Source organism: Gymnodraco acuticeps, unplaced genomic scaffold (assembly GCF_902827175.1).
Source record: "Gymnodraco acuticeps unplaced genomic scaffold, fGymAcu1.1, whole genome shotgun sequence".
In the NCBI taxonomy this organism is placed as follows: domain Eukaryota; kingdom Metazoa; phylum Chordata; class Actinopteri; order Perciformes; family Bathydraconidae; genus Gymnodraco; species Gymnodraco acuticeps.
In genome coordinates, this window is record NW_022990701.1 from 336,989 (window position 1) to 364,586 (window position 27,598).

At 40.4% G+C, this 27,598-nt stretch overlaps 1 protein-coding gene across 1 annotated transcript in view; it reads right to left on the reverse strand.

The window, feature by feature from the left end:
• The window catches only part of tbc1d9 (TBC1 domain family, member 9 (with GRAM domain)), a 31,471-nt gene extending 5,338 nt beyond the window's left edge, over window positions 1-26,133 (reverse strand). The window contains exons 1-17 of the mRNA XM_034231398.1: window positions 25,406-26,133; window positions 16,120-16,230; window positions 12,384-12,502; window positions 11,173-11,401; window positions 9,986-10,247; window positions 8,033-8,240; window positions 6,803-7,009; window positions 6,539-6,703; window positions 5,811-5,961; window positions 3,888-4,102; window positions 3,678-3,795; window positions 2,945-3,230; window positions 2,658-2,787; window positions 2,230-2,328; window positions 1,910-1,978; window positions 1,413-1,653; window positions 213-278 (exon numbers count right to left, since the gene is read on the reverse strand). Coding sequence (XP_034087289.1) covers window positions 213-278; window positions 1,413-1,653; window positions 1,910-1,978; window positions 2,230-2,328; window positions 2,658-2,787; window positions 2,945-3,230; window positions 3,678-3,795; window positions 3,888-4,102; window positions 5,811-5,961; window positions 6,539-6,703; window positions 6,803-7,009; window positions 8,033-8,240; window positions 9,986-10,247; window positions 11,173-11,401; window positions 12,384-12,502; window positions 16,120-16,230; window positions 25,406-25,526 — 2,797 coding nt within the window. The 5' untranslated portion in view covers window positions 25,527-26,133. The remainder of the gene's footprint in view (window positions 1-212; window positions 279-1,412; window positions 1,654-1,909; window positions 1,979-2,229; window positions 2,329-2,657; window positions 2,788-2,944; window positions 3,231-3,677; window positions 3,796-3,887; window positions 4,103-5,810; window positions 5,962-6,538; window positions 6,704-6,802; window positions 7,010-8,032; window positions 8,241-9,985; window positions 10,248-11,172; window positions 11,402-12,383; window positions 12,503-16,119; window positions 16,231-25,405) is intronic.
• Window positions 26,134-27,598: the final 1,465 nt, after the last annotated feature.

Here is a 27,598-nt window from a genome sequence, read left to right on the forward strand (position 1 = left end):
ATTAAACAATTTAAAAGTGTTTATTTCTGTCGGCTTTCTTATTTTAAAAAGCATGCATACAAAACTAATCCTGAGAAATGAGTTGCCCTGTTAAGTGAGAAAAAGAGCATTTTTGTTTATCAACATTTTTCAAGCAGACCCTCTGTACAGCTAATAATTCTGCTCCACTGAAATTAAATCTGTAGTGTCAACAAACTTTGATGCAAACTCACCAGGAATGACGTGCAGCTTGTAGAGGAGCTTCAGCTTCTCGGTGAGCTCCCCGTAACACAAGATGCCTAAAATCACAACAACACGCGTTAGAGAGCAGACACACCTGAACTACTTTCATATCTGACACATCAGCGTGGGCAATGCTACCTTATATTAAAATCACCACTATGACTTTCAACACATGCGCTGTGTTACAAATCACTACTTCAAAATAATATTTACACAAAAAACCTCATTCTACATACCCAGTACTACTTTACAATAAAATGTTGAACATTTAGCCAAAAGTACGCATGATAAAGAGTTGTAAAGTAAAAACAGATTTCTTTGTTGATAGAATCAATTACTTCAGGGAGGTTTGTTTTTTCCATGCTGAACCTTTAGTCTTCATATTAATGTGTACACAAGTTAGAAAAAGACCAAGGCATCATAAAAAGTAATAGTGTTACCATACAAAATGTCATAGTAAAGTATGTTTTACAAAAAAGTACGTCATGAAAAAGTCAGAATATAGCCATAAATAATATCATAAGATTGTAGACAAATGTTATACATTAATTTTATTTTAGTATGCCATGATCAAAATTTATTTATATAGCACATTTATAAACAAATTTTTGGTCGAGCCAAAGTGCTGTACATATAATAAAAATAGCCTACAGTAGAGACACTTTACAGCAAATACAACAGCACAGATTGTTCAGAATATCAGTATGAGAAAAACGACACCCTCTATCCTTAGACCCTCTGTCCTTAGACCCTCTGTCCTTAGACCCTCACATCGTACAAGGAAAAACTTCCAGAGAAAACCCACAGTTTAAAGGGAAAAATGGGAGAAACCTCAGGGAGAGCAACAGAGGAAGAATCCCTCTCCCAGGACGGACAGACGTGCAATAGATGCCGTGTGTAAATCGAAGAGATAATACATTTTACAGCATAGGTAGACCAAATGTTTGAAAATGCATGTGTCTGTAATAAGAGGATGAATCCACGAGGATGTCAACAACAACATGATGGAAGTTATGATGGATAATCAAAAAAAACATCACAAAAAAAGTCAGAGGATAGTATGACAAAATAATTCGTAGTATAGTATGTTATGATAAAGCCATGATAAAAGAAATAGTATAGCCTGTCTGAAAAAAAAATGTCAGAGGATAGTAGTTCAATGAAGTCATGCACAACCTCGCTGTACTTACCCAGGCCGCTGATGAACTCCCGGAAGTTGATGAGTGCGTCTCCGTTCTGGTCGAGCATGCGGAAGAAGCGCAGGGCCAAGGGGTCGGAGTGCGCCCCATTGGCCCAGGGGAACAGCAGGTTGAACAGCCCCCTGAACTGCTCCACGTCCATGCGGTACTGCTCCAGGTACGGCAGGCTGGGGTCGTGGCGCTCCGTGGGGTTGCTGCTGCCGCCCCAGTAACAGCTGGTCAGGTGCTCCGCCTGGAGAGAGGAAAAGCAAGTGAGGACTCTGAAATGTTAGGAGAAAATAAAAAAAAACTGGGGAAGTGCCTTTTATCTACAATGCTCACTAACTGTTGAACAAATATTATGATGTAAATTCAGTAGACATTTTCATTTCAGTAGACAAGGACAGCTGAAACACTTTTTTCACTTGGCTTTTAATTAGCAATATCCCCCTACTATTTGTCTTAATCCTTAATTGCTTTATTAGACGAGTATGTAAGCGGTCACTCACCTTAAAGAGCACATAGAGCTCCTCCAGCTCATCAATGCTGAAGGCAGTCTCTGTTACAATGGTCCTGACCTGAAACATAATGTAATGACATTAAGTATGAATAGTAGAAAGGGCGTGAAGAGAGCAGAGTATCTAATTATAACAAGAATGTCGTTTATTAGGTTTCAAAACACAAATCTAATTTAGCCAGCAGAACTTTTGTAGCTGCCCATCTGCACACACGGTTAAGCAAGAACATTGTAGTAAATAAACCTCCAACACTTTTACAGACATTTGTCCAGATCCATTCAAACAAAGAGGAACAGTCGGTGGGTTCTTACCACGTTGCGTTTAGTTGTATCTTCAATGGTTTGGATGACCCTCAGTCTCTGTTTGAAACGCATCTGTTCAATCACATCTGCACGGATTGAACCGAAGTTCTGACACAAAGAAAGACAAATGGGTAAACCAGGTGTGGCATTATTCAAAGTTGTCACAGTGAAAGGACAGCTGGAGACACATTGGTGATTGTGAGGAGACATCTGGGAAACTTTTGAAAATGTATGTAAACTTAGGTTAAACTCGTATAGACTGAAAGCATACTGCATGTTATGCTTCCCTGAGAAAGAACATTATATTAGGAAGCACTTAATATAATAAATGTCAGATTTGTACCATTTCCCTGCACGTCTGTAGACAGAGCACAGTGGAGGACACAGTTTTCCACACACCATCATCATCATCATTCTTCATCATCCTGCTTAAATACCTCGTAGGAGCTGCGGACCAGTTTGAAGATGTCGACATCTGGATGTGGTTCTCCATTGTCTGTCAGTAGGGAGTGCAGGTGGGGGATGGGAGGGAGGGTGCTGTCCTTATTGGTCACACTGTCCAAGTATCTACAATAAACAATAGATTTACCAACATTAATATCATCTTTAAGGCTTATGGGATGAAATAAAAAGATAAACAGTGGAATTGTAGGGTTTTGGAGAGAATTGAGGATATTGTTAAATACTAGAAAACAGTTTTTTTGTAATCTTTGTCTCTCCTCACCTGCCGAGAACAGTCATGGCCTCTCCATCGTCCTTGCAGCTGAGCAGCTGGTGGATGTTGGCGTGCAGCACGGAGAGCGCCAGCTGAAAGATGACCTTGATGCCGTCGTAGAAGAAGCAGTCCACCACCACCACGGCGCTCTCAAACGGCATGACGGACAGGAAGAGGGTGAGGAACCAGGAGAGAGAGATGGTGGAGATGACCCCGAGGTCCTGCATGCAGTCGTACAGCTGAGGGACGTACTCACGGGCCAGCTCCTCGAACACCCCCTGATCCACCAGGGCTCCTGGGGAACACATGGTCAGGAAAAAGGCGTTTATTTAGTTAAAGTATAAAAAAGAACAAATGAAATGGGCCGAGAGCTTTGTTAACTTCTGTGCAAAATTATAGACCATTTGTTGAGTCTAGAAACTTCAAAATCTGCCACCCACCAATATCACCGTAAATGCACATTTGCTATTCAAAATGGAAAGTTTAAAATGCATAGAAGCAGCAAATAAGGTATAGCAATTGAGATAATATATATACACATACATACATACATACATACTGGGGCCTTTTATACACAATAATCATTAGTATAGTCTCATTCTGTCATGTTTAAGAAATACTGTACACACACATTTACAATTGAATTATCTTAATAATTCACATGGAGAACAGGTGACAAACAGTGGATGTTAAATAAATAAAAAACAGTCTAACACTTTAAAATACACAAGTACACACTGACCTACAACCCTGGTGTTGTAGTAGTCGGGCAGCATCCTCTCACAGAGCGCCACCAGCAGCCAGAAAGCCTCCTCTTCTTTGGCGTAGAGCAGCAACACAGAGGTCACAATATTCATAGCCTGTGGTGTCGAAGGAGAGAAGAATATAGATTAAAATACTGTCAAGGACCGCAAGTCTCCTGTATGTCAAAATCTAAAACAGGCGTGTGTACCTGACAGTATCCGATGTTGGGGTTTCTGAAAGCGTAGGCCGTGAGGACCCTGCGCAGCGCGGCGATGCCCATCTCGTTCTGAAAGGCCGGGTGTTCGGGCAGCGAGCGGTGCAGGTCCCTCTCGATCTCCTCTGTCGCCAGGTTGTATTTCCCCATCGACTTCTCCACCAGGTCTTCGTAGTATCCGGGGTGGGTGGCCATCTCGTTGATCGTCCCTATAAAAAAAAAACCACAGGAGATTTAATTATCAGTCAGTCATTCAGATCTTTTCCAGGAAGTTCAACAGATATGCCAAGTTGGTCACATTTAAGGCTGTCAGAAAATATTTGGATCCCATAAGATGTGAGTCTTCGTGTTATCTTTGGTTTGTGATGTCTCAATGTTGGAAGTAAGTGTTTTTCACAACTAGTAGTAATTAAAAAATAAACTAAAATAACATATCACTATATACATCTACCATTTCCAAGTGAAGCATTACAAACTGTCAACACAAGTTAGAATTAAATTCAAATCAGAGAAAACATCAAAAGTCAGTTAGTAAAGCATAGTATGCCATGGTAAAAGCTATTGTATAGTATGTCATAAAAATGTCACAATATGTTATGCAATTAAAAAAATCATTTGGGCATGAACGCAATTATGCACCTACACCTATTATACACTTGACTCCACCTAAATGTCAGCTGCGGCCGATGAACAGTGACCTATGGAGGAGCGTGTCACAGCTAAAGTGGACTGAGGGAATATGTTAGTGCTGCAACACCAAGGTGCTGGTAATTGGTATTTAGATGCGTTACAGATCTGATGCTGGTTAGCTGTACTTTAACTTTAAAGTAAACCTAGAGGACGTCTCTTCACATTAGTCATTGTTCCAGCAGGCTTCTCTCAGTTATCAACATACCTCAGGTAACCTGCTCAGAAGCTCACCAAACTGGTTTTACACACGCAAATTAAGTTAACAACTAGCTTCTCTTTTATTAGTTTAGTATAAACAAAACTAATTTAAAAAGATGGAAGTAAGGTTAACTAAGGTCATCATAATGCAGCTATGACAACAGCCAGGTGAGCAATAAGTGAGTCACTGGAGAGAGAGGAGCTCTGTTCAGGTGAGGAAGAGTAGCTGCAGTATGTGTGAGGTTGAACACCTGAATGAACAACCTGTTGTGGAATGACACGCACAGGTCCTCTGTAGAGTCTGCAGAGGTTTAATCTTCAATGGCTTTGGTTTAAATGCTGTGTTCAAGCACTCATGTAAAAAAAATACCTGCATCTTTATGAATGAAGCCGTTCCTGTTCCAAAAACATTTTCCTCCTTTTTTCTTTTTATGTCTATATATGTTTTCTATGGTTATTCTATTCTACACTAAAAGCAGCTGTAACATAAACCTGATGCCTCCCGGGGATGAATAAAGTAGATTTGATTCTGATTTAAAGTAAAACAATCTGAGAAAGAATACATATTTGCTTGTCTACTTGTCTTAAATAAATATTTGCTTGTCTACTTGTCTTAAATAAATATTTGCTTGTCTTTTTAAATATTTTTTTTCCTTTTAGATCCGGCCTAAGGCACCGTCTTGGCTAGAGCCGGCACTAAGTGTTGGAAAAATTAAAACATTCTTGAATAACCCAATATTTATTTTGAAACTGTGAAATAAATACAGTGGAAAACTAATCTTCACTATGCAACACAGGCATAGCCGTAGTAGTAGTATCAATATCTCACATTTTAATATTAGTAATTGTTTCTTCCACAGCGTAATTGTGTCTATGGATAGGTGACACCCGAGTAAAATATGCTTCATGTTATGATCAGGTGTGAGCATGTAGTATGCAGGGTGTGGTCTCCTCAGGTGCTGTGTATGAATCATTTTACCGCTTTCTGTATACACTGTGTGTGTTGTGTTTCTCTGCATGTTTGCTCACCAGAGAAGAGCAGCCAGAGCTCTCCTCTCATGCTCTCAGGAATCCCCTTGAGGACCAGCTCCTTGGTCTTCTCCGTGCGGTACATACACACTCCCTGCCCGTACTCTGTGAAGTGGTTCTTCCACGCCTGCTCCTTCAGGAACTCCTTCGCCTGCAAAGAGGGAAACAGCCTTATTAAGATGCAGTAGCAAAATAAGTAAAAATCTGTAAACAGTATGTATTATAATATAAGAATAGTAAGATAGCTTTCTTGCACACGTCCACAAAAAAATAATATTGTTATATTGAATAATGCAGATTCACAGTGCCAGTGAATTTAGCTAAAGGAAAGTTATGACTTTATTCATACATAGTCTTACAAGAACAATATTCTTGCAATGTACATTTTAGCTGCAATCCTCCATGCAGCTTAAAATATGTGCAGTATAATAATGGCAATTATGGAAAGACAAGTAATGTATTCACTAGTTTACAAATAGCTTTTAATGGGAGCAGATAAATTCAGAGTGTCATTAACACCATCTTTGGACCCTCTATTTATAGTTCTACAACCATTAAGAGAAAATGAAGTAAACATGGATATTAAATCTCACAGAAAAGTTCAAAGACTACGGCTCCAGAAACAAGTCTTGGGTGTCAGTGGGAAAATAAAACAACATATTAAATAATTACTGAAGGCATCCGTTGTCGTGCCTTTAACTATACTTGACAGAGTGCTTTTAACTCACCAGCTTGGGGTTGAACTCCTCAGGTGAGCGGCGGCGGTACATGGTCATGAGAGCTTGAGTGGCTGTAGGCACGCTGCTGTCGTTCAGGTTGAACGTGCGCTCGCCTTCTGAGCTCACACTGTTCTGCGGGCTGCTGGAGAGCAGGGACCCATGCTGGGAGTAAACCTGGGGGGGGGGCGGACATCATGTTTAACGGTTGGAGCTTTTAATGGACACAGTCCCCACCACATTTTAAACTAGGTCTGAAAAACTGAATTTTTGTACCTCGTCATCGGAGCTGGTCAGGCTGCCGGTGAGCTCTCTCTCCAGGTAGATCTTGGAGGTGGTCTGCTGCAGGAAGTCAGAAATCCTCTGGACCAGGAAGTCCCGGTCCTTCAGATTAGCAAACAGGAATGTCATTCTGTTCTTGGTGCTGATGGAGAGCGGGCTGGGCAGCACGTTGGAGCTGTCTGCCTTCTCCACGATGGTCACCTGGAGGAACATTCACAATCTCAGTTAATACAAAGTAATACATGAGAAGCAGACACATCCATGAAATATGTCAGAAACAGGTGCTCTCATTTTGCAAACATATTTTTGATGACTAAATCTAGACCACTTGTAAAAAAAACGTCATAATTAAGGAGTACTCAACCCCTTCAATGATCATCTGTATATCACACGTCACTTGTTAGACGCTTTTACCCAAAGCAACTTACAAACAATCAATACTGTCTGCAATCCCCACAGGAGCAATTTGGGTGTTGCCTAGGGACACGACGACATGCCGACTGCAGTGGGGATTGAACCAGTGCTCCCCTGATCCGGCCTTGTACATCAACTACTCTCCCTGTGTTACCTTGGTATTTATTTTTAACACATTGCATACTGCACAAGTTGCATGACAGTTTAACAGATGTTTTAATATATATTATTGTTGTTGAAAGAAGCACCCATTTACTTCAATTCATCAAGAATACTGTCATTTTTTAATTCTTTGTTCATCATGGACGCATGCAATACAAATTGAGTTTCCTTCAAGAATTCATGGTCACCACTGATTGATACACAAATGGTCAATTTGGGGTGGAGTATTCCTTTAAGTGTTTACTGATATCTGTTCAGATTTAGCAATCATTTAATTGTAAAGACTGGCACACTTACAATAGCAAGTATTTATTTGTACTTTTATTGTCATTACACAGTTAGGCCTACTTACTATGTAACAAAATGGTTTCTCTGCATTTGACCCATCCTAGTGTTAGGAGCAATAGGCTGCCATTATGAACGGCATTACTTTGTGTTCATCCATTTACAGTCATAATTCCCTACAAGACAACATTACTAAATACATTCGCATGTCATCTTAGCGGTTTACTTCTGATGACTGCTTTTTTATTGAGGTGCTGAAAAAAACAACATTATCTTTGCCAGTTAATGTCACTGTTATTATTACATCTCCCACATTGCAAGCTGTACATAAAACACACTGAGAAGTCAGACAGAAGCACTCGCCTCTCGTAGGGGAATGATGAGGCTGCACAGCGTCTCCTCCTTGCTGGTGAAGCAGATGTAGTTGGTGGAAACGAACATCTGTCCCAGGATGTGCATCTTGTTGAAGGGCGTCCACAGGGTGCAGTCTGTGTGTCCGTCCAGCTTCTCGTCTTTGGGCAGACGGAAGAGCGCTCGGTAACGCTCACTCTTCGCTCTCGCATCCAAATCCCTGCAGGATGGAAAATGCAGAGTCATACTGTATGAGCAGACAGATTTGTGTTTATGTAAAATATAACAGTGTTGGGAAAATACTGAATGTTCCTTCTATATCAGAGTAGCACATGATAACAGAGGCCCTACGTAGCTGTGTACGTAGTAAAGCAAACCGATATTGTTCTAAACTGTATTAAAGTAAACAGGTATTATCTTGAACTGTATTGAAGTGAACATGTATTATTTATTATATATAAATATATAATTATATATATATATATATATATATATATATATATATAAACCTTCTTACTTACACTCCATGACCCAGAGACCCTGACACACACACATACACTTCCTCCCATCAGCAAACACACACACATACACTTCCTGACCCAGATATCAGCAACACACACACATACGCCTCCGCTTATCAGCACACACACACACACACACATACACTTCCCCTCACTAACACATGTTCTTTTTCAAGGTTCTTTCTGGGGCCAATATAATCCCAAGCACCAATATATCTGTGTACAATGTTTGATACCAATATATCTGTGTACAATGTTTGATACCAATATATCTGTGTACAATGTTTGATTGTTTAGAAAAGAATAGTTTGTGTGAAACCTTCCCTGGGAAATTAAAGGAGTTGGGTCCGGTGGAAGATAAGAAGTGGATCTCCGCCCCAAATATGTCCATATATACTGTTGTTTCTTCATGCAAAATGCTCCCTGTTACTGACTGGCTGGTCCCGATATCTGTATCGCACGGCAGTAGAGCGGGGAGCCCGGAGTGCTCTGTTTCAGGGCACTCTGTATTTCGTATTGTGTTTTTTACTGTATTAAAATCAGATTATTGTTATAACTTTTATGCCGGTGTTTTGAACTCCTTCTTTTATTAAATCTGACCAGGCTCATCTAAAGGACGGCGCGGAGCAGAGGTGGGCTTTAAGCCACCACTATTGTGTTTGCTCCTACAGTAGCCGGATGTATGACTACATGGATGACGCTCATGAGACACTGTGTTGAAGTTATGATAGCTATGTTCCTAAGAGTGGCCTGATGACGCAGAGATAGACATCTGACTGTCATGTTTATTGCTTACGCAGGCCTTAGCTAATCTTAACTAATGTCAGAATACTGCTTCGAACTGATATTCTTCCATCTTGTTGACTGTAAGACCCTCTCTTATATATAAGCATATCACTCTTTTGTCCCATGCAACCTCGTGTATGTGATGACTACTTCCATTCTTGCAAGGATAATGAAGACATGTATCCTGATTATTGAAGATCAAGCCAGTGACATTCTTCTGACAAACAGCATGGGTTAAACCTGAATAATCATCTTTGCATTAACATGGTTCTAACAACTATTAGCAATGTTACTCAAGTAAAAAATTGCAATACATAGAAATACAAAAAACTCCCATATTCAATTTTCATTTTAGTTAAAAAAATAAAATGGGTTGACCAAGCAACATTTGAATCTCAAGAAAGTTCTTCGATGCTTGCAGAGACCCTTCAATAGTATACTATTTATTTCCTATTATGCATGTTTTGCTTTTGCAGTTAAACCTTAAGACCTCAACCTGCAACAGTGCTTAAGATTTTCATCCTCTGTGCCTTTAAGATAACCAGCTGCTCTACCCACCGCGACACATTAATGTTCAATCGATTGTATGTCATAAAACATGCTAATACTTTAATTATTGATGAGCGTAAATAAGTGCTCAGCTTTGGTTATTTCTCACCTCTTGAGAGCCGACACCTTGGTGGGGGATTTCTTCTTGAGCTTGGGCAGCGAGCGGTCCTGCTCGAAGCCTTTGTTGTCCAGCAGCTGCCGCATGGCGATGTTTGCCAGCTGCTCCGCCAGCTTGAAGGTCTCGTTGATGTTCAGGAAGACGGAGAAGACGTGCGCGCTGAGGCGGGTGCTCACTTTGATCCCGTCGGGCAGCAGGAGGGTGGCGCTCTTCTCCAGCTGAGTGATATCTGCCCAACGCATCACCAGTTTGGCTGAAAATAAGGAAAACACATTAAGGAAAATACACGAGTATACATACAGTAGAGTAGACAATAGATTAACATTAACATTTGACTGTTGCCCTCAGGATATTGGTCAAGACTTGCAAAAAAGGTATTAGCTTGAACAGCATGCAAGAAAATTAAGATAATGCACAGTTTGACATGTAGTTAGACCTGTATGGTTAGATATTAGTGTGCAAGAACTAAACGCAACATAACCTGTAATAATAGTTTGAGGTCTCAAAAGAATGAAGCCTTAAAGAAAAAAAAGGTCAGGTCTGAGATTCCTTTGAAATAATATCAGAGAGAATCGCGATAGATGTGGCTCCAAAGTAAACATGTCTTAGGGGACAGAAGCAAAGCAGCCTTGTTGAAATGATTTCTTGTTTTCATCTCATCTTGCCCTTTAAATTACACAATGTTGGCATGGTTGCCAAAAAGATATTGAAAATATTTGGAGCATAAGCAGATTGCTGTTTTGTGCCTCCGCCAAATCCCAAATAAGTTGACGCATTTTAATATCTTTAAAACACTTTTGGCTACTTGTTAAAACAAACAAAAACAAATAAAAACATGGAATTGGTGGCCAGAAAAACAAAAGATGATTATCTGAATTGTACCTCAAAAAGTAAAAGGTCAAGGTTAACCTAGATACCCCACAATGCTACTCAAAATAATCTTTAATTTTAATGTGTTTATTAACACAGTATTTACTCAGACAGAATAAGTTATTCTCACCATTAAATGGGAACTAAAATGTTAAATACTGGAAAAGCTAATTATTTAAATACTGTACCTCTAAGATTTAGTACCTAGAGGTCATTTAAATATTGTCTTGCCAATAAAACAATATAATAGATAGAAACAGACAGAAGAAACATAAATACTAAATAACTGTGTTCAGAGTCTCTCTAACCTTCTTTTCCCAGCAGGTACGAGTAGAAGCAGAGGTGGTTGATGCTGAGGTAGAGCCAGCCCTGTCGCGGCACTTTTCCCTTCCAGTAGCTGCAGGAGTAATAGTTGACCAGCTTCTCCTCCTCCGGCATCCCGAACAGTTTACGAAACTTAGCGCTCGCCTCCTTGAACTTGTCCGTGTCGTCGTCCTCTTTGACGTCGTGGTTCTTGTTGTACTCAGCAATGATGCCCTGAAGATGGACAGAGACAGAAAGATGTAATGAGCTGGAGGGACGAGAAACAATAGAGTTGGTATTTGAAGAAAAGCAGCAGAAGTTTAAGTGATTGACATTTAAAATTCCACATTGTTTAATGCAGCTAGCACAGGCTGCTACAGTTTAAATCAGGGGTGCCCACACTTTTTCAGCTTGGGAGCTACTTTTAAAATGACCAAGCCCAAATGATCTACCTACAGGGCCGCCCCTGCACCATCTGTGTCACGAGCGGTGCTAGTGGACTAAACGGCGGATAAACTGTGGCTTACACTAATTGCGCCACATAAGTGCATAATAGTGCGCCTCATTTGCGCTTCAGATGAGGAGGTGAGGCCCCCTCATAACGGCATGAACCCGTATGGCACAATACAACTCAGACTGGCTTACCTGTACGTCAATCAAGTGGCAAATGCCATAGTAAGGATGGATGATAGGCTAACTTTTTTTTTTTAAATGCCATGCGATCTACCCACACTACCTTTGCAATCGACCAGTCGATCGCGATCTGGTTTAAATACTTCATAGGATCCATGCCAGCAGTAAACTGGCAAACAATTTTTTCATGGGTAGATTTTTTTTATTGTACGATTCCTTTTCGTCTTGTACCACTTTTTTTACTATAAAATATAAAACATTATAGGAATGCATGATATGGGAACAACATTATATGCAAGACAAAATGTACATTTATGTTAAGCAGGGTTCCCACATTTTCTTAAAATAAAAATGCAATCACTTTGAAAGACTCTCACAAAGACTTGGACCCAACATTGCACAGTTTGAGGATCATGATTATTCACCAATAAAATTCAAACAAAAAGAAAAAAGTTGTGTGGTATGCCATAAAAGGTCATAGGCTTTGTTAAGTAACGAAAATAAATCACAGTGTCCACTTAGTTTCACACAGAATATCTGATATCTATACCAACATCTTGATGGGAACAGAGTGAGCAGGTACCTGGACTTTTCCTTTGACAAAGGTGGTAATGTCGTTCTCATTCTCAAAGATGGAGAGCGTCTGCAGCAGGTTGTTCTCCAGCCACTCCCAGTGCTCCGTGATCTCTTTACGAGACGTTCCTGCAGGAGAGAGAGAGAGAGAGAGACAGAGACAGAGAGAGAGAGAGAGAGAGAGACAGAGAGAGAGAGAAAGAGAGAGAGAGAGAGAGAGAGAGAGAAACAGAGACAGAGAGAGAGACAGAGAGAGAGACAGAGAGAGAGAGAAAGAGAGAGAGAGAGAGACAGAGAGAGAGACAGAGAGAGAGAGAGAGAGAAACAGAGACAGAGAGAGAGAGAGACAGAGAGAGAGAGAGAGAGAGAGACAGAGAGAGAGACAGAGAGAAGAGAGAGAGAGAGACAGAGACAGAGACAGGGAGAGAGAGAGAGACAGATAGGAGAGAGAGAAGAGAAGAGAGAGAGAGACAGAGACAGAGAGAGACAGAGACAGAGACAGAGACAGAGAGACAGAGAGAGAGAGACCTTTCAATATCTTTCCTTTCGCAAAGTATTTTTTCCCACATGTTTTTTCTCTCTTTCTTGTTTCTTTTCATTTTCTGGTTATATGATGATTATTTCAGCCAATGAAATACCAGTAAATTACCATGTTAAATGTCTACTTTAGAATTGAAACACGTATATACACACTTAAATGTAATTTTTTCGACATAAATTCTGATCTTAATAAAGATTGTAGTTCTTATGCCATAATATTTGAGATCTTTGACCAAGAAACATTGAAATTGGATAACTCACTTTCTTTACAAGCTAAACTTTCTGCCCTCCAGCTTACTCTGTGTTCTCGTACCTTGACACTATCAATTGTCTGTAATAATATTAATAATAATAATAATAATTAATTAGTGGAAAAAAATGAAATGTGGGAAAATCACAATGGAAGATATTAAAGGGTATTTTTGTATACTAACAATAAGTTGGGAGATCTTCTTTTAACTCGATGATGGGCTGATTAAGTCTAAAGCATCAGTGTTAGAGCAAAGTTTCAAAATAAACACATTTATTTCCTTAAACAACAACACTACATTGTTATCAGTGAGGTCAAAACAGATTTTTTTGGCTGCAGGAGAAAGTGATCGCAGTAATGGCTGCAGCCCCTGAGGACCATTATCCCTCAGCACAGCAAACAGGCCTTCAGTGAGTGCATATTCACTGAATTATCCCCGTCTGCCAGACCGCTCCACTCCCCTCCATCTCTGGGAGAAAGAATTAAGGACTGGGAGAGTTTTGCCATTTTGAAGCCAGGCTAGTCTTAAGTAGGCCTCCATTTCAGAAAGATAGGGCGAACAGCTACTCAGTTCATATGAACATTTGGTAGGGAGAGCTGAATTAAAGACATGGTGGCACACATACCAAAAGTTAATCTCATCTCTGCAAATGTCTCAGTAGTGACCCATCTTCATTTAAACAGAAACATCATTATCTTATCATGTATTCAGTTCAGCCACAGGCCGTTTCTCAATGTCGAGTAAACCTGCTGCAGAGCCACTATTTCAAGTATACTACGTAATCGAGTGGAGCCGAAGGACTGTTTAAATGCATGTTAAATGCCCAGCATTCTGCGTCACTCGATGACGTAGTATACTTGAAATAGTGGCTCTGCAGCATGTGTACTCGACATTGAGAAACGGCCACAGACTCATCCCTCCATGACACAGCACCAAGTGCCTCGGAGGGGTCAATAATGTGAACAATCACTGGACATATTCACACTGTTTCCACACACACCCATGTTAATATATATATATATATATATATATATATATATGAGACCCAATTTGTATATAGGTCCATTTTCATTCATAGTTTATAAGACCCAATATGTATATATGCTCATTTATTTTTTTATTCATTTCTTATGATGTTATTAAACCGTTTGTTCACCCTTACCCTGTTGCTGTTTGAACAACTGAATTTCCCCACGGGGATTAATAAAGGTCCATCTTATCTTATCTTCCTGATTTATATTATGCATTTCCAATTAGTTTAGTTGCATTTTATTGCCACTAAAGTCCCACATTAATGCACATAAAGTGATGTGATAAAGCAATGCTGGTTAAAGCTTCTTAAATGCGATTATTTGCAGGTTTTCTTTGTCTTTTCTGACAATAAACTGCTTTCTTTTTTAGGTTTCAGGCTATTGGTCCGGGAAAACAAGCATTTTGAGTGCGTCAACGGAAACTGCTGCCAAGTAAACTATTGGTTGATTGAGTGACTAAGTAATCAGCAAGTTTATTCATAAAGTAAATAACTGTTATTTGCAGCTATGGTTTTGTGTTGGAAATGTGAATCGCCTCATCACACAGACAGCTTGGATGATTTCATATTCAATGATAGCTTAAAAAATGATAAGAAGAGTGCTGCTTCTTATCAGTGTGGAGTGTGGCAGCTGTTCTGCATGATGAATGTGTCTGACTGGGGATAATAAGTAAAGCTTTGCATACACAGATTATGCAGATTGCATTATTGTGAGACACTAGCAGATGGCGTGAAATCAAAATAAAAGAACCCATCAAGTGATTAGCAAAAAAACACAACATCCACTCGTATTTGAGCATTGATTCCTGCACCTGATCCTGTAATCCTTCCCTTTAAAACCGCTGGGGCATGATGTAATGCTTGGCATCCAGCCGCTGACATGGGAAAAGGCAGGATGTTGGAGCATTATGGGTAGTGTGGTGGCTGGGGGAGGGATGTAAAAACACACAGGGGTCTATACTCGAATAACCCTATGAGTGTTCCTGTATTTTAACTTGCACCATCGTGTCAATTGCAGAGGGGGAAGAAGTACTCAGATATTGTAGTCGGGTAAAAGCAGTGTAGAAATCCCTGCATTATTGTTTTACTCAGTTAAAAAGTGCTAAGTATTACTGTAGCATCAACACATACTTTAAAGTACAACATCTAGAAGTACTTGTTATGTACAATGGCCATTTCTTTAGAAAATGATATATTATGCGACTAGATTTTGATGAGTGATGCATTAATGTGTTAATGACTCAAATTGAGCAGCTGGTAAAGCTTGAGGTAAATGTAATGACTTATTTTACTGCCAGGTATGATCAGATATGAAAATACATTATAATTCATTAGCTAATGTACGAGTATAAAGTACTATATTTCTCACAAATTGCAGTGGAGTAAAAGAAGCAGTACGATTACATGTAAATACTCAAGTAAACATCAAAATATTACTTAAGTACAGTAATTGAGTAGAAATACTTGGTTACTTTCCAACACTGGTCCATTGCACTGTTTTCTTACACTATCCTGTGTCTATTTTTGTCTTGTATGAGCCTTGGACTTATTTCCAATAGTTGCGCTGTGGAGCATATGACAATAATGGAGGCGTGTGGCGCAGTGGTTAGAGCCTTGTTCTGCTATCAGATGGTCACAGGTTCAAACCCCACTGCAGTCAGCATGTCGTTGTGTCCCTGGGCAAGACACTTCACCCTAAATTGCTCCTGTGGTGATTGCCCACAGTATTGAGTATGTAAGTCGCTTTGGATAAAAGCGTCTAACAAGTAATGTAATAATGACTTGAATTTGAAATCCATAACTGTACATCTTAAATATGCAGAATTAAGCTTATAAGGTAAATCAGAAAACGGAATTGTCAAAGTATACTTATGCATTAACCCCAAGTCTAACATTGAGCCAACATTTAGAAAAAGGGCACGTACCATGAGCGATGATCCAGTAAATCAGAGAGTCGGGGGTCTGGTAGAGGATCCTATACGGGGCCATGCGAGCGCTGGAGTCCAAAACCACATCCAGGGTCCCGACCAGCAAACCTGCAAGAGACCAAAAATCATGATATTACGGAGAAAAAACGTAATAAAAACATGTTCAGCTGTGAAACAAACAAAAGCCTTTACAGACATAATACAACCATAAATCATCATCTGAAATGAATCCCATGATTGGAGCACATGTCATCCTGTTGTTGTTATCGTCGACTATGCCATAAATTCAAATGCATTTGTTTACTGCTGAGGAGTGTTAGACAGATGCCCTTAACATGTTTCACTATGTGTTCAAATTAAATGTGTTTTATTCTTTGAAGCCAACTAATACATTACTTAATCCGAGGCTTTTTTCCAAAGCCATTAACAATAAGTGCAATCAACAATAAGGATACAACGGCAAGAATCCAGCAAGTACATTAGCCATTAACCATAACACCATTTTAAGTGCTACATACAGAAATGAGGAGGTTTTGTTTTTAGTTGATTTTATTGGCCAAGTCAAAACAGATGGGTTTTCAATCTGCAATGTAAGATGTGTAGGCTTTCTGCTCACCTCATATGAAAGCACTGGTGTGAAACTAAACCGGATAAAAGTCACCTGAGAAAAGGATGAATAGGCTAATCAAATGGAAAAATTAAGAGCCATCTGGTTTTAAAAGATATCAGTGTTTCTTTGTATGGAAGATTGCTGCCAGAAAGGACAACATGAGGCCGGTCCCAAATTGGGGTATAATCAACTAATCAGCTTGCATAATAAATACATGCTGCTAATTTTCCTATAATGCAAAAAGGATTTGGAGTATTTTCTTGATTGTGGAAGGTGCTGCTGGCTCATTATGAGATTAGAAACCGTTCAGCCTTTACTAATTACTTGATTATTAATGACTCGCATGCAAACCAGAGTTTCACAACCTGGAAACCAAAGAAGCTTTTCTTAATAATGGATCAACTTAAAAATCTTTTTTTATATAAGATCCTAATTAGAAAGCTGTACAACAATGACTTTACATTTAGAAACCTACAGTGGGCTAATTTGCTATTGTGATATTATTTTCTGAGCTGCTGGTAGCTGTAGATTCTCTCCCGGGTTCAGAATAGGTAGACATTGAACTGAGATGGGTTATTTTTGTTCAGCCGCTCATCAGAACAAACAGCATGAGTCACACAGAGAGAAGATGAGGGGGAGGAAGGGGAGAGAAGCGAGCGAAGCTGACAGAAATAATAAAACAAGTACATCTGTGGGCTCTAAACTCACTGACCCTCCATTGTTTACAAGACCTTGGACTACATCAAGTCCTTTCTTCACAAATCTTTAACTTCCTCATTTACATTACTCTTTATCAGTACCTCACCTTTTTGTCATACATACAATACAGTTCGACATTGATCGTCATGCCAAATGTCACATGTCAGAGCCCTGTCATGAGAACTACCATGAATACAACAATAAAATACTCTTGTGTTTGAAGTCAATAAGCTCAAATGGAGTCTTAATGACACTGAAACAACTGAGATAAGTAAGCATGACGCTCTGGTTAAGTCTCTTGGTGACAAACAAACATCTGTGTCAAAACAACTTTCCCCTGTGTGAAAAGTCACAAGGTGATAAAACCGTCATAACTTAAAAGTTTAACACTTGTGCAGTTAGCCTTAGATCTCAAAATGAAAAACAAGTAATGCAGCGAATGAAAGTGTTCGGAAAGCACTATGGTGTAAAATTCATGAAAAGCTGCTAAATGTGACTTTTGTTCTTTAGCATGTAATGCATTGTGCAGCCTGCGACGTGTGAGTTGAGGTTTAACGCAGGAAACTTGGGGGTTAAAAATAAGAAAAAAAGATATCACTGAAGGTGTGCGACCACCTCGTCAGTAAGACTGAGGAAAGTGAAACAGACAGATGTTTCCTAGCCAGTGTGGATTGAACGTGAGTTGTTATTTATTTACCCATCACTTGCCTCCGTCTGTGATATTACACTGAAGGCCATGAAAGGAAGACGTGTGAGTAGGAACAAATGGAAATAATTTCCTTCCACATGCCGAGTGAGTGGGTGCACACAACACAAAGACAGCTGTAATGGTTACATGTTCCGCCTGTTATTTCTGAGGGGTGGAAAAACAAGCCTACATTATCTACAGTACAAATCATGTGATGCACAGTTCCTTATTGTTGGATCAAAACAAATCAGCCTCTCTGAATCATTACTGTTTCTCAATCAGTGAAACAGCAGCAGACCAAACAATATGAAAAAAATACCCATTTTGTTTTTATCCTCTTTAAGCAAAAAACAGCTTGATGTGGTAGCTGCTGGTGTGGGATGTTTGCATTGAGCAAACAAAAGAAAAACAATCTCCCTGACACTTTAATGCCCTAGCCACACGGTGACGGACCGGGTCGTATCCGCTACAGTTCTCCATCTTATAGACGGTTCGGCCACACGAGGCCGACAGGGAAACGCAGATCACGATAACGGGTCCCAAGGTGGGTAGATCTGAGGGCGCACCGCTCTGGGGGGCCAAGCGGCTCCATGATTACGCCCTGCCTATACGATCATTTCCTGATAACGAAAATACTGCTGGGCTGCCAGGAGAGGGGGAGGAAAAGAGAGGCTCCGTGTATTATTCTTATATTATTATATAGAGTCGTTATTCATTTGTTTTAAAGCTCAATAAATAACAAAGAAGACCTTTGACCGGCACTTTTCTAATTTTGTCCGGAAGATTTAAACTTTAACGGACATGTTGACCGGCGGAAACAAATTCTAACGGAAACTCTGCCGCACGGTTCCCTCGTCCCTTGGAAGAGGCGGAGAGGTGGGTGTTTTTCATCTGCTGGTGGACTACCGGGGAGATTTACAGCAGGAGCAAACGCTTGCCTCGGGGAGGGAGAAAAAGAGGTTCTGGCCCCTGCCTCTCCCCACCTCTGGCTCTGCTGCTAAATCCACACGGAGAATAAACAGAAGGGCAACCATGGCAACCATGCATGCTCGGGAAGTCTTCTTCGCTGCTTTTGGCGTATTTTGTGGTGGAAGTACAGCGCCACTTACAGGCCCGGCATATGTACTACAGCGTCTCCAGCGGATCGAGCGGTCTTGTGTGGAAGGACACGTTGCTGGTGCCTATTGCGTGTGGATGGAAGACTTTTTTGATATCGAATTTGGTTTGCTTTCGTTTCCGTTTCCGTGTGGCTAGGGCCTAAATCAATGCTGCTTCAGATAACAGAAACCTGAGACAAGTGTGAATCATCACCATCACATGCAAGTTGCATTGCTGCTATTATGCAATGATATGTATTTTTACAGCTTCTCCTTTACTTCGCCAGTCAAAGCAGCTGTGTGGCCTATAAGGACGAGGTCAGTATCTGACACACTTACAGCCAAACATAAAGAATGTTTTAAGTTTATATGTATTCATGTGGAACCTACTTGCAGCAGGTCACCCTTGAAAAAGAGATCAATGATCTCAATGGGATTCACCTGCATAAATAAAGGTCAGAAATGAAATAAAGAGATCACCAGCCGGATTGTGAAATATGGTTTTGTAAAATGACTCAAATTATTGTGTAGTTTTATGCGCAAGTGTCTAGTTGTGTAACTACTGACACGATGGCCTGATTCTGAGGTTATTTACAGTCTGATGAATGCAGGTTTTGTTCTGAGTTATTCTTTTTGCCTTCTCTCTGATGAATAATGATGGCGTCTACATATAGACAACAAAGGATACAAGACGTCCTTTCAAATGTCCCTCCAGCTCTGCACAGTCGCACAAAACACGGCATGCAAACTCGGTCATTAGATAAGACTGTAAGTGACGGTTAAAAGCATGTAGCTTATCGGGTTTAATGCGTGTTATTCAAATAACATTTAACAGAAAATTGAGCGGGTATATCTTCTAATGTAGGCCTACTTTCAGCTTTATTGAAAGGTCAAATATCCCTGAGGAGTTTTCTTGTAAACAAACTCATTTGCAGTAAGTACCCATTTGTGCATGCGTCTCCTGTTCTAGAAATAAAAACCCCTTTTGTAATTGTTACCACTTTAAAAAAGGGGAACTATTATGCTTTTGATGATTCCCTGTCCTGTAGTGTTATAAAGGTTTTTGTGAATGTAAATGGTCTGTAAAGGCTCAAATCAATAGGTTCCCTACAGAGGGAGTTTCTCTCCACACACTCTCTTCCCCCCCCCCCCCCCCCGCCTTGAAACGCCTCCATTAGACTCCTTTGTTTACTTCAGAAACATAATGAAATCACAACAGAGTCGACAAGCTAACCAATCGGCGCAGACTGGGCTCTGGTTTCAGACAGAGGGTGAAAAGAGGTGCTGCAGCACAGGCCGTATGAGAAATTAAGCAATTTTTTTAACATTAAAGCCAGTCACAGTAGAAGCACACAATACAATTATGAAACTTGAAAATAAGCACAACAGGGCCCCTTTAACAGTTTCCACAGGGCTGAAGGAGACAACAAAGTGGAGTCTTAATGACACTGAAAACAATGAGATAATTGTGCATGACACTCTGGTTAAGTCCCTTTGTGACAAACAAACATCTGTTGTATGGGAAGACAACTTCCCCCTGTTCAAAAGAAAATCCCAAGTTTCAAAAACAGTCATAACCTAAAAGTTCAACACTTGCCTACACATTGACCTCGGAGAAGGCTTTAATGTGCAGTTATCCTTGTGTCACAACATAGTTTAAGTAGAAAACACCGAAGTGATGCAGCGAATGAGAGTACCCGATGCTCATACTTGATGCCTTGTGGTTAGATATTCATGACAAGCTGCTAATTTACGACTATTGTTCTACAGCATGTAAAGCATCATGGTGCAGCCTACCACGCGTTGAGGTTAACGCAGGAAACTTGGGGGTAACGCACAACAAAGGAGACCACTGAAGGTGTGTGACCACCTCGATTCTGTTTATCAGACCGATGTAGCTGTAACAAATGTGCCGAGTGCAAAACAAATATAAATAAACCATCAGCAAAGATTTCTTTATAGTTTTAAACCTGTATTGTTTATGTTTGATAGCTTCAAATCTTCGTCTTCCCTGCACTGCCGGCACACTGCTGCATCTATTGCCACATTTCTGCTACCAGTTGATCAGTTATAGTTATGTGTGTCATGTCACTTGCGCAACAAAAATAAACAAAACTGGGACCTGTGTGAAAATATTGTTAAAGCACTACGGTACAAGATCTCCACAGGAAGCTTTAAATAACAGCACTGCCAATACTCTAAATATTATTAACAAACCCCATTAATTACATGCTTTTGATTATTTAAGGAAATCCATAATAGTCAAGGGCTCTACATGCTCCTCAAGATTAACCCTGTGTAATGATACCTCAGATAAATGAGGTTAACTACTGCTTTAAATATGTAGTTAAAGGTATTTGGAGATGTATCATTCATAAAATATTGTCTCTTTGACTTCTCAGACCCTTACTAATTAATGCTAGGGCTAATAATTTATATTTTTAGTTCATCTCTGGAGGAACTGCATTAATACTGTTCATGCAGCTACAGTAATGAAAGCTTTAGCGCAAGTTCAATAAGGAAGACCTAACAATGAGTCACTTACACGTCACTCTATTGCTCCCTTCCCCCCTCCTTAAATGCGTGGGCGTCACCCCTCAGCAGCCAATTGCTGCACACGTTCAATTCCTTAAATACCTGCTCTTCCTTCCTGTCAGTTGTCATTTCAGGTGACCACACGCAACCCGCCTCCACCCCTCTCGCCTCCCGTCTCCTCCAGGACAAAGCTAAACCTTCCTTCTTCAGACCGGTCCCACCTACTTATCACCACCACCAGTGTCTAGACCCCGGGGATTTCATCGGAGCGGTTCTTTCCCTCCTGAATGATTATCCTGCAAACCGGGGCCTAATTGCCAAACACCATTACATTCTCCTGTTGTATTATCATGGCAATCATTTCATTCATATGACGTGTAACAATAAATATGTATTCCATACATCACGTCTCTCCGGGTTGAACTAATGTTCACATGTGAAGCCAAGTTCATTTAGTCTCTGGCAGCTCCAACATCATAAGCCCAGTCAAGTTAAACATGTGTATTTGTGCCCATCCCTGTAATATGGTGCAGCCGAATGGTTTCCCCTCCCCCTGGACGCAGTGGGCAGTGTCAGTGTCAGTGGGTGCCGAGCGCCAACTGGCACACAGCACGGTGTCAGCATGGTGAGCATTTACATAACAATGATGACGCCATCCCCTAGCGCCACAACAGACTGTAGAAAGACTGCAGGGCTGAATTTAACATTTTTAATTCAAGTCTTTATAAATCACACTAAGGTTAGGAAATATGAAAATACTTGGAGACGGGAATCAACTATTCCATTTACTTTATACCCCCAATGCTATCCCTTTCAATCTGTAGCTGCTTTATACCAATCCTTGATTGAAAAGACTTTTGCAACATGATGAAGATTCAGTGGTTTACAACCCGAGCCAGGGCGTCCAAAAAGTTCATTGAGGCGGTCAAAGATAAAAGGTAGGATGAAAACGTCCAAAGGAGTCCAAAATAAGTGAAAACTCTTTGGTTGAAACACACTCAATTCTCTTCTTAGTACCACCGTTTCTTGTTGTAAGGACTACTTCAGTATTGAAAGTAGGACAAAAGTGTCTAGGTGGCATTTTGGTCAGTAATATTAGGACACAAGCACCGATATGACAGAAATTCAGAATTATTATACACAAAATGATAATAATAATATTAAACGATTGATATAATATTATATTTGTATATACATTGCCCACTCCTGACTCAGTTAGAGTGGTCCTCAGTGGCAGGGATGTTACTCCCATCATATAGTTACTGGTGGTATCATCGTCACTTACTAACAGTGAGAAACTCTCAGCAGGGAACAGACGCTGAGCTGATAAACACTAGGGATGCACCGAATATTCGGCCACCGAAAATTATCGGCCGAAAATGGTTAAAAAGGCCCTTTCGGCCGAAAGGGTTTTAGCACCGAAAAAATATCACCGAATGTCAGAACAGGCTTACGTTGGTAATCTAACGTGTTGTTGTGATGACGTAATAAAGACGCGGCGACCATGCTCGCGGCTGGCTCACAGGGGGGGGAACATTGACCTTTGTCATCGAGATTGCCCTGAGCCTTTAACAAATCGTATTAAATAATCTGATGACAGACTGTAAACAGAATAGCTGACATTTTAACAAACTAAATAACTCAGTTACCTCTAATCATTAACCCATGTTTGTATCATGAAGTTAACTCCGTGTGTTGCTGCTAGCATACATAACACCTGACGTGGAAACGTTACTCGTGGATGGGGCTACAGAGCTGCTAGAAAGACGGTCGAACCCGGTACATTCCTCCGTCTGCATGCGGTGCACTTTTGCTAAATGTTTAGACAAATTGCTCTTGCTTACATGCTAAACTCTTATTGCACTTATGGTAACAAGTATTCTCCACATCGAGACGGGTAACGTTTAACCACACCTCGGAGCGCGTTCTCTCCGCCATCTCCGCAGTGTGCTCCGCTGCATGTAGCAGCTGCGTGTGTGTAAACTGCCCCGCCCCCTCGCACACAGACGGGGGAGAGAGATCTCCTCTGATCGAAAATACATCATAGACGCATTTGTTGTCTTTGCATATTAGAAACGAGTTGGCGACACTAAGACTGCGATATAATGTTTTTTAGCAATAATACATGACATATATAAATGTACTGTATGCATTCAAAAGTGCTGAATAAATGTTTTATGGACCCATAATAGTGATTATTATTTAAGTTAAGTTTTGCCATAATCATGTCTATTTCCATAATCAGGTAGCTGAACAACATTGGTAAAAAATGTATACATTATATATATATATATTTCTATTAATCATTTTCGGCCTTTCGGCATTCGGCCAATTGTTTCCTATTTTCGGTATCGGTTTCGGCCAAGAATTTCCCATTCGGTGCACCCCTAATAAACACGGATCAATCTATGGTAATGGCAGCATTGCCTCTTTAGATTTAAATCAAAATGCCTTCAAACAATCCTAATTGACACAATGTGGAACACTTAACTGCATATATAGCATGGAAAGGAATTGTTTTAACCTAAAACTGGATTACCATAGGCAGTTTTCCTAAAGGACATCACCAGTAATTGGTTTGAACAATGAATTGTCCTTTATTTTGGAACAAGGGCCTTCAATGTTGTCCTGCTTAATGACTGATCTTGAGGACATGTAGCATAACCACCTTCAAATTTTATTTATTTTAAACAAAAACCAATCCTATATGAAACCATTGTTTAAACAATCTACAAAACAGGTCATATAGGGCCATGTCATAGTTCAGTGTTGTAAATAACACAAAGAATAAGGGTTTAGAGGGGCCCATAATCTCCAGTAATCCTTCCAATGGTTGTATTAGATTATAGTCAATGTTAGAATCAGGACCAAAACAATCCCATAAAAAGGTGTTCAGGTTCTTAAACAAGTATGATAAATTAATATCTCAAAGATGCTAAACTAAAGCACACCTCTTAAACACGGGGAAGTGCAATACTTTGTGGGGAAATACACAACCAGCGGAATTCAAACGTCAAAACACGAGCCAACATTTAAAATTCAGAGAAACCAGGACAGTGGACTGTTCAACTGTGAACCTCAAACCAGTCATTTCCAAAACCTGAACTTCCTCCTTCTCCTCTCCTGCTGCTGCTGCTTGACCCATTTTGGATAGAATAAGTAAGAGAGAGAGGAGGAGGAGGAGGAGGAGTGAGAGAAGGAGGAAGGGGAATGATTCAGCATGAACAAGCAAAACAGACCGTGTCTTAAATAGATTCACTGTTGTTGAGACTCCACAGCTATTAGCACAAGAACAGTCGTTTGCATTGTTGTAATGGCTGACATATGCATTTATCTTGCAGGGACAGTTAGTGACAAGATAGTGTACCATTATTTCTGTGGTGGACTTTGATGGCAGCAATCTTGTTTTATCAAGGTTTATCCTTAAATTAACACCTGAGAATAATTAAACATTTAACTCGTCACATCCAGGTGAAAGGCCACCTGTGCCAGCTGATTGGTCATGTGATCCACCTCACGTTGTCCTGTGCATGCGTTTCCTCATAACAAACATTTCACTTGACACCAAATCCCCATTTCATGATCTGGATTTAAAACTATAAATAGTTTTTTGGCTGTTGATCTATGACAGTAGGCTTTAATAACAGGACTCACCAGCCAGTCCTCCGCCTCCATTCCCGTGGCCCTTCCGTTTCTGGAGTATGAAATATGGATTGGCTCTCTCGGTGATCCACAATGCGCCCGCCAGTAACACATCTTCGGGAATGACCCACATTATGCTCCTGTGTTTTTAAGGAAACATTGAACACACAGGATTGCAGACGGAGACCAATCAAAAATGGTCGGATGCTTGGTACTGTCCTGCAGGGATTGTTAAATAATTAAAACACTGATGTAGGCCTGAGATTCTCCGCCTCGACCCTTGAAAATGTCTCTCCTGCTGGATGTCCGAGCGCGCATCCAAGTGTTGCTATAATTAAACCCTCCAGGCTCCGATAGGCCTGCAATATGGAGGTCCACCAGCAAATGTCGAGCACATAAACCCCCTTCTGCAGCACCAGCCTCTCGTGTGCAGCCCAGCCTCTGAAATAAATGAATATCTCTGCGGTTTCCTAGGTAAGGTTGTCTCGGTGTGTTGCCGCAAAGCGTAGTGTGATCAGTCTTTGTTGTCCATGTTCCGAGGCAGGTGCGATAGCGAGGTTAGCGTTGATGTTTGGAAGAGAAGACCTCGTTACTGCCGATTAAAATAAACAGTAAACAGTCTGTTAGCTCTCCCAGCAGCGATGCCAGTGAAGCAGAAAGGAGAGACTTTGTGAGTGATCCCGCAAACAGCAGCACTTTTCTTCTGCTTCGCCGCCTCCTCCTCCTCTGCTGCACGCAAAATAAAGCAAGCGCGTCACCCACTGGCCAGCGCGCGACGTCAGCGTGCAGGAGGTGAGGCACGTGAGCAAATAATGAGGTAATGAATTAGTTAAAACTTTAATAAACTCGAACTATCCATTTTGATTTAAACATTTATGAATTTGGAGTTTGTGTTAAAATAGAACATAGTGGATAGAGTGGATTGTTTACTTGATGTCTGCCCACTATTTTCACTATCATGTCACTAAGTGCGTGGGCTACTGTAATAAATATGGTGGTTGGAAACACAATTCATGCCACATAAAGATTTCCTGTTGTTTTGTATCCATTTAGTCTTTTAAATAACATTTCCCCAACACGTTTTGCCAATATTTAAAAAAAGATTATCTTGTTTTTTTGTGCTGGAATACAACACGTTCAGATGTCAGTTTGTTTAAAGAGCTTTCACAATAATGTGTTTAAAACCCACTAACAGGACAGTCATTGCTTATGCTGTGCAGCCAAGTATTGCTTCCAAATAATTTTGCTATTGAGTTACTGAGTATTGAGTAAAAGGCCTTACAATTTAGTCAAAAGTTTGATTTAAGTGTAACTAACTATTTTGTTCAAAACCACTAGGTTTTTGCCATATTGATAAATCCTTTTCATGTTCACACATCATTTTGTCATATTCAGTGCACGTTGTGTTATTTTGTAGTTTATTCTGAACACACATAATTAATTGCAAGTCTTTCCGTCCCTCCAGTTGCTCTTTGTGAGGAATCTTTAAATATAAATTCTGTTAAAGGGGTTTTGTTTGTGCAATTTTTTCTCCACGCAAAGCAAGAGTCGAGGAGGACAGAGGGTTTCTTATGGTGTACAGATTGTAAAGCCCCTTGAGGTATTTTGTAATATTAGGCTGTTAAAAATAAAATGAACATCCTTGGGCTATTTGGAACTATCTCACTTTGAACAACAACCTCAATTCAGAGCACTACAGCAACATTATTGGCCTATAATTGTATAAGAACGTGGAGGGATGGAGCCTATACCTTTTATATACATGATTGTATTACTATAGGCAAGGGATCCGATGAGAGATTAGGAACAAATAATCATATGACTTCTAAAAACCACACGAACACATTGAGATTGTGAGCTGTGAAGAGAGAGTTGGGTTTCCTGCACTTTGTAGGCTCTCAAAAACAGGATGCAGGGAGAGGGGGAGCAGCACTGCATTCATGTGTTGACTCAGCTCAACCGAAACGTGGCTTCAGGTGATTGTTTACAAACTTTCCCCTCTCGGTAAACCGCTCCGAGTCGACAGGCTGCAGCAGCTTGCAGGCAGCACTCCTCTGCAGCCCTTTGTTATGGCAGACGGAGACAGAAGCGAGCGGTGAACCATTACAGTAACTCCATTCACTCCAGTATGGTTTCCTCTGTGGGGTTGTGCTTAGATTGTACTATAGGTGGGTGGGGGATAACATGACGTTAATATCAACACAC